Source organism: Belonocnema kinseyi, chromosome 5, assembly GCF_010883055.1.
Source record: "Belonocnema kinseyi isolate 2016_QV_RU_SX_M_011 chromosome 5, B_treatae_v1, whole genome shotgun sequence".
Lineage (NCBI taxonomy): Eukaryota > Metazoa > Arthropoda > Insecta > Hymenoptera > Cynipidae > Belonocnema > Belonocnema kinseyi.
Window position 1 is genome coordinate 135,564,275 of NC_046661.1, and position 6,844 is coordinate 135,571,118.

General features: G+C 21.4%; 1 protein-coding gene across 1 annotated transcript in view; it reads right to left on the reverse strand.

Annotated features, from left to right (window-relative positions):
* Positions 1 to 6,844, reverse strand: part of LOC117172891 (TNF receptor-associated factor 6-like) — a 32,659-nt gene that overhangs the window by 14,473 nt on the left and 11,342 nt on the right. Inside the window, exon 4 of the mRNA XM_033361178.1 lies at positions 1,275 to 1,578. Within this exon, the coding sequence (XP_033217069.1) occupies positions 1,275 to 1,578 (304 nt within the window). The remainder of the gene's footprint in view (positions 1 to 1,274; positions 1,579 to 6,844) is intronic.

The following is a 6,844-nucleotide window of genomic DNA, read 5'->3' on the forward strand; positions in this document are numbered from 1 at the left end:
CATTTTTATGGTTAGAAATTCCACTTTTAAGTTCAAGATTCAATATTTTGCTTAAAAATTTAATTATTTTGCTGAAAATTTGTCCTTTTATTAAAAAAAAAATCATATTTTTGGGTGAAAATTCATTTTCTTGGTTAGAAATTCAACTTTTTATTTAAAAATTCAATATTTTCGTTAAAAAATTTATTTGTTTTTCTTAAAATTTGTCCTTTTAATAAAAAAATCATCTTTTTGGGTGAAAATTAATCTTGTTGATTATAAATTCAACTTTTTATTTAAAAATTCAATATTTTGTTTAAAATGTATCTTTTTAGTATAAAAAAAATCATTTTCTTGGTTGGAAATTTAACTTTTTATTTAAAAATTCAATATTTTGCTAAAAAATTTATTTATTTTGTTTAAAATATCTCTTTTTAAGAAAAAATCACATTTTCGGTTAGAAATTCCATTTCTTATTAAAAAATTTAATATTTTGCTTAAAAATTTATTTATTTTGTTTAAAATGTGCCTTTTTAATAAAAAAAAAATCATGTTTTTGGTGTGAAATTCAACTTTTTATTTAAAAATTCAATATTTTGCTTAAAAATTTATTTTTTTTGCTTAAAATTTTACTATAAAATAAATTTCATTTAAATGAAAATTTTAATTATTCTACTTTTGGTAAAAAATATATCTTTTGCAATTTAAAAATTGAATTCTTTGGATGAAAAATCAATTAATTTCTGCTGAAATTTCATCTTTTTATATAAAAATTCAAGAATTTGTTTAAAAAATGCGTTCACTTTTAATGAAAATTAATTTCGTTTAAATAAAAAATTTGAAATTTCAATTCTTTGGTGGAAAATTTAATTATTTTGCTTAAAATTTGTGCTTTTAAGAATAAAAAAATCATTTTTAGGGCGAATAATTCATCTTTTTGGTTGGAAATTTAACTTTTTATTTAAAAATTCAATATTTTGCTTAAAAATTTATTTATTTTGTTTAAAATTTGTATTTTTAATAAAAAAAAAAAAAAAAAATCTTTTTGGTGAGAAATTCAACTTTTTATTAAAAAATACAATATTTGGTAAAAAGTGAATCTTATCTGATTGAAAATTTCAATTGTTTGGTTATAAATTTATAGAATTTGTCGAAAATCCACCTTTTTCGTGAAAAATGAATCTTTTTTGGTATAAAATAAATAATTCTCGTTTGTAGATTGAATTAATTGAGAGAATTATTATTATTATTATTATTATTATTATTATTATTATTATTATTATTGTTTTAATTACCATCATGTGTGAATCCATATTTTCCTCGAGATGGCGTTTGAGGGTTTCGGCGGTCTTGAACACTTCCCGACACCCAATACTCTTGAAAGGACAATTTGGCTGAGTGAAGAAGGCATTTTTCTGGTAGGAACACTCACTCATATGACTTTCCAATTCGATTGGCGACAACTCGACTGTACAGCCATATTCTTGGTACAAGCAGTACGTTCTCTGCTGAGCGATTTCTCGTTTCGTAAAAAGATCCGGGAAAAGATCTTCAGGGTTAAGTGGCTTACTGTCCACCGGACAAGCGGCACCTTGTTTACTAAAAAATTAAATTAAAATTCTCATACCTAGATTCAACCTATAAAAATAAATAAATAAATAAAAAAAGTGGTACGATGTATAAAAAAATTTCGAAAATTATTGCTGCTGAAAACCTGATTGACTTTTCATTACTGGAACTTGTTTTATGTGTATCTTAAATTTCAAATTTCAAATTTCAAAAATAAATCTACAAATTATTCAAGAAATTATTATAAATATTATGAGCGTGACGATTAAAATTAATATATTCATTATGTCGCAAAACGCAAAATAAATAAATTTTTAAATATAAATATGTATCGTCAACTGGAAGTTTAAACCGAATAGATGAATTTTTAAATAAATCTATAAATGTTTAACTGAAATACTTCAATTTTTCACCAAGAAGATGCATTTTTAAACAATAAGATTAATTCTCAAACAGAGAGATTTATTTTCTCTACCAAAAAATACAATTTTTCAACAAAATACATCTATTTTTAACGATCTACTAAAATTTTCAATTCAAGAAGACAAATATTCAACCAGAGAGTGCAATTTTTAACTACGAAAACAGAATTTTTGACAAAAAAAAAAGACGAATTTTCGAACAAAAGAGATAATTTTTCAATAAAAAATTTCAGTTAAAAAATAAATGTCCAGCCAAAAAAATTAATTTTTAACTAAAATTAGAGAATATTCATCTGGACTAGTATTTCCATTTTTAGTTTAAAAAATATATTTTTAACCAAAAAGGAAACACATTTTCAATAGAACAGCTCATTTTTCAACCGAAGAAATGAATTTTTTATTAAAATGATGAATTTCCAATAAAAATAATCATTTTCATCAAAAAAGTAAAAATGGTACTTAAAAGTACTAAAAAAATCGATTTTCTGCAAAAAAGAAAATATTTTTTTGACGAAATTTGTAAATTTCAAATGAAATAAAAGAATAATCAGTTAAAAAAGATAAATTTTTTATCAAAAGTGATGAATTTTGAATAAGAAAAAGTCCATTTTTAGCTCAAAGTGGAACGATTCAATTTTTATTTGAAGAAATTATTTTTCAACCAAGCTGATAAATTTTCAACTAAAATGATGAATCTTCAACTGGAAAACCTGAATTTTATATCTCCCACAAAGATGAACTTTCAACGAATAAGATTAATTTTTTATTTATCATAGTATCAATTTTCAACCAGATAGTTGAATTTTTCTCCAAAAACGATAAAATTTCAACTAAAAATAGATTGGCTGAATTTTCCGTTAAAAATCTAATTCTTCACCAAAAAAAAAATCAGATTTTGCAAAAATTTAGTTAAATTTTTGGTAAAAAAAATTCATTTTCATCCAAAGAAAAAGAAAATTCCAATCAAATAACTCATTTTTCAATCAAATAAATTAATTTTTAATGAAAAGTACGTATTTTTAATTTTTTTAAAACCCATTTTCAACAAAAGAGTTTATTTTTCAACCAAGTAAATTTATTTACAACATAAAAGATGAATTTTCAACTGGAAAAGTTGAATTTTATACCAAAAAGAAGAATTTTTTAATAATGAGACTAACTTTCAATGAAAAAAATAATTCTATACTAAAAAACACTCGATTTTCTACAAAAAATTGGGGTTTTAAAACAAGATATGTGAATTTTCTACAAAATCGACGAATTTTCAATTTAAAAAAAATTAATTTACATCAAAATTGATCAATTTTGAACTAGAAAAAGGCATTTCTTAATTTCAAGTGGAACAGTTTGATTTGTAGCTGGAAAAATTATATTTCAACTAAACTAAAAAAATTTCAATTAAAATGACTGATCTTTAACTGGAAAAGTTGAATTTTATATCTACTAAAAATATGACTTCCACAAATTATATGAATTATCAAAAAAATAGTTTCATATCTTCAAATTAAAAAAATTAATTTTTAACAAAAATGTTTATTTTTCAACCAAGTATATTTATTAATAACCTAAAAGATTAATTTTCTATCAAAAAGGAAGATTTTTTTAATAATGAGATTAACTTTGAAGAAAAAATTTCTTTCTATTAAAAAAAGTCGATTTTCTATCAAAAAAGTCGTTTTTTGAATAAAAATATGTGAATTTCCAATTGAAAAAGATAAATTTTGAACTTGAAAAAATCAATTTTTAAATAAAAATGGAACGATTTAATTTTTAGTGGAAAAAAATTAAGTTGCAAGCAAAATGAGAAATTTTCATCTAACATGATGAATCTTCAACTGGAAAAGTTGAATTTTATTCTTACTAAAACGATTAACTCCACAAATTACACGAATTTTCCAAAAAAAAAGTTTAATTTTTGAATAAAAAACATCAATTTTTAAATAAAATCGTTGAAATTTCACCCTAAAGATAACATTTTAAACAAAAATATCAATTTCAACCAAATATTTGAATTTTTCTCCAAAAAAGTCAAAGTTTTGCAAAAAATAAAACATTTGAATTTTCTTTTTCAAATTTAATTCTTGACCAAAAAATCGGATTTTCAGAAAATATTAAAATTTTTTGTTGAAAAATTGATTTTCAACAATGTAGTCACATCTTTAAAAAGATGAATTCTCAATTAAAATGACGAAATTTCCAACAACGAAATTTATTTTTAAGAAAAATATTTGGCTTTTAGTTGAATTATTCCTATTTCAAATAGTTTAAGCGTCCTTGAAAAGCTTTAAAATTTTATTTCCAAATCTTGAGAAATCGAAAAGTGGTTTAAAATTTTTCCACATTTATTATGCTAGCGTTTGACGCAAAAAAATGGTATTTTAAAACAAAAATCATAATGTTTGGAACAAGATTTTCAATTTTCCAACAGTTTCAGGTTATATTAGCGTTTTCTACATTTTAAAAACAATTTTAGGTTACGTTATCGTTTAACACCAAAAAAACTAGTTTTTGATACAAACACTATTATAGCTTGTACAAGATTTAGAACGTTTTCAAAATTTTTGGAATATTTTTATGTTTCTCGTCGATTATTGGTATTTTTAATTAAAAAATCGCATTTTAAAGATTATACACAACTTTTAATAGTTCTAGGTTATGTTAGCGTCTTACACCAAATAAAAAAAATATTTAAACAAAAATTATTGTAGTATTTTACATTAAAAAATTAGATTTTAAATCTGATTCACAATTTTGAGCAATATTGTAGGTTATGTTAGCGTTTTCCAACAAAATATTGAAAATTTGAAATAAAAATCATTATAATTTCACCAAGATTTACAATCTTTTAATAAATTAGGATTATTTTAGCGATTGATATTTGACAAACATTGGTATTTTAAAAGTTATTTTAGTTTCTTTTTACAGGAAATTTGATTATTTTTTTAACAATTTTAGGTTACGTTCGGCGTTTTATACCAAAGACTGATATTTTAAAATAAATTATTAGTAATAAAAAAATTAGATTTTAAAGAACTTTCACAATTTTTAACGATTGTAGATTACTAAATTTTACACTAAAGAATGGTATAAAAAAAATAATATAAGAGTTTGCAAAAGATTTCGAACCTTTTGAACAATTTTGAGTTGTTTCTTCCACTGTACTTTCTAATATAAAAAGTGCGTCATGAGAGTTGAAAATGGTCGTGTTCATAATTTATAATTATTTATAATAAATATTCTAAATAAACAAATTACTTATAATTTTTTGTAATATAAGAAAAAGTTGCATTATTGAAATAATCAAAATAAAAAAAAATTCCCAAATTTAAAATAACGAGAGGATTTTTAATTGACAAAAAATAAAATCTCGAATTTTAAAGTATCCAAAACTAAAATTTCCCGACTTTAAGACCGACTTATGAAATTCCCACAAATATTTCAATTCCCGAAATTGAAAACTGCTGAACATAATTAACTGATTGTTAACTTATGAGTTATTTATTCAATTATAAATAAGACAAACAATTTAATTATTAATTAACAATTTATTAATTATTTTTGGCAACTTTAAATTTCAGGAATAGAAAGATAATTTAAGAATATAAAAATAAATTTAATTATTATATCTACTAATTACAAAGAAGAAATATGGTAAATCATAAAATATCGTTTTCTGCTGAAATTAAATAACAAACTCTTAAATGTAATATTTTTTTAATAAAATAGACTTTTTAACAAAGCTAAAATATTTTAACATTTGTATAGTCCCTCTTCAAGAAAGACGATTAAAGACTTTTTTTTCATTTTTAGCAACACTCAAATTAATCGAAAATTTTTTCCCAAGTGTTGAAATAAATCTACGTTGAAATTAAATTCTGAGAATTGGGAAAAAAAGTGTTATCAATTTGTTTTTAAATTTATATAAATATCATTTTCATAAGATTCTTGAGAAAAATTAAATAAGGTTTTTTTTTTCATTCTATAGGGCTTTATAAATTAATTTTTAAAAATTAAAATTTTTTTTTCAATTATTTTATAATCTTCTAAATTTTCCCAGAAATTTTAATAAAATTTTTTCATTGTTTTGAAAAGTTCCCAATTATTTTAAAGTTTAGTTTAATTTTTAAATTTAATTTAGTAGTTTTTAATTCAATTCTAAAGTTTAGTTCTGAAATCTTAAAAAGCTGAATTTCTAAAAATCTTTTCAAGTTTAACATTCACTTTGAATCTTTTCAATTCTATTATTTATTTCTTGAATGTACTCGATTTTTTATTTATTTTGTAATTGCTTAAAAACCTTTTTTAATTTTCTTTTGAAGTTTATTTTTCAAAATAAAAAACTATGTAAAATTTCCACACGAATATAAGGAAAATTCTTTCTGTTTTATGTATTCAGATTTTCTAAACTTTCTAATCTACACAAATTATTAAAATTTTTCATACATTTTTGATTTATTCTGCAAAATTAAAAGGATTGCCTCAAAATTTATCAGATTCTTCTTTAACGATTTTTGAAATCTTTCAAGATCTTTTTAAATAATCTCCTAAAATTAATTTTTCGAAATAAAAAATTTTTTATATGAACCTGAAAAATGTCTTTCAGCTCTATGAAACTTAAAAAAATTCTTAAAAAATCTTATTAAGGGCATGTGACACAGCTAAATACCTATATTACCGACCACAGTTTTTCAGTTCACTGAATTTTTTTTAAACCTAAGAACTTTTTTTATAAATAAAATATCGAGCTGAAACTTTGGGAAATGTATTAGAGAACAATAAAGTACGTTTAGGTACTGCATTTTGGTAGAAACTTCACTGAAAATTATTTCATCTTTTTTCTGAACCTCAACATTTTTTGAACGTTCGAACTTTTT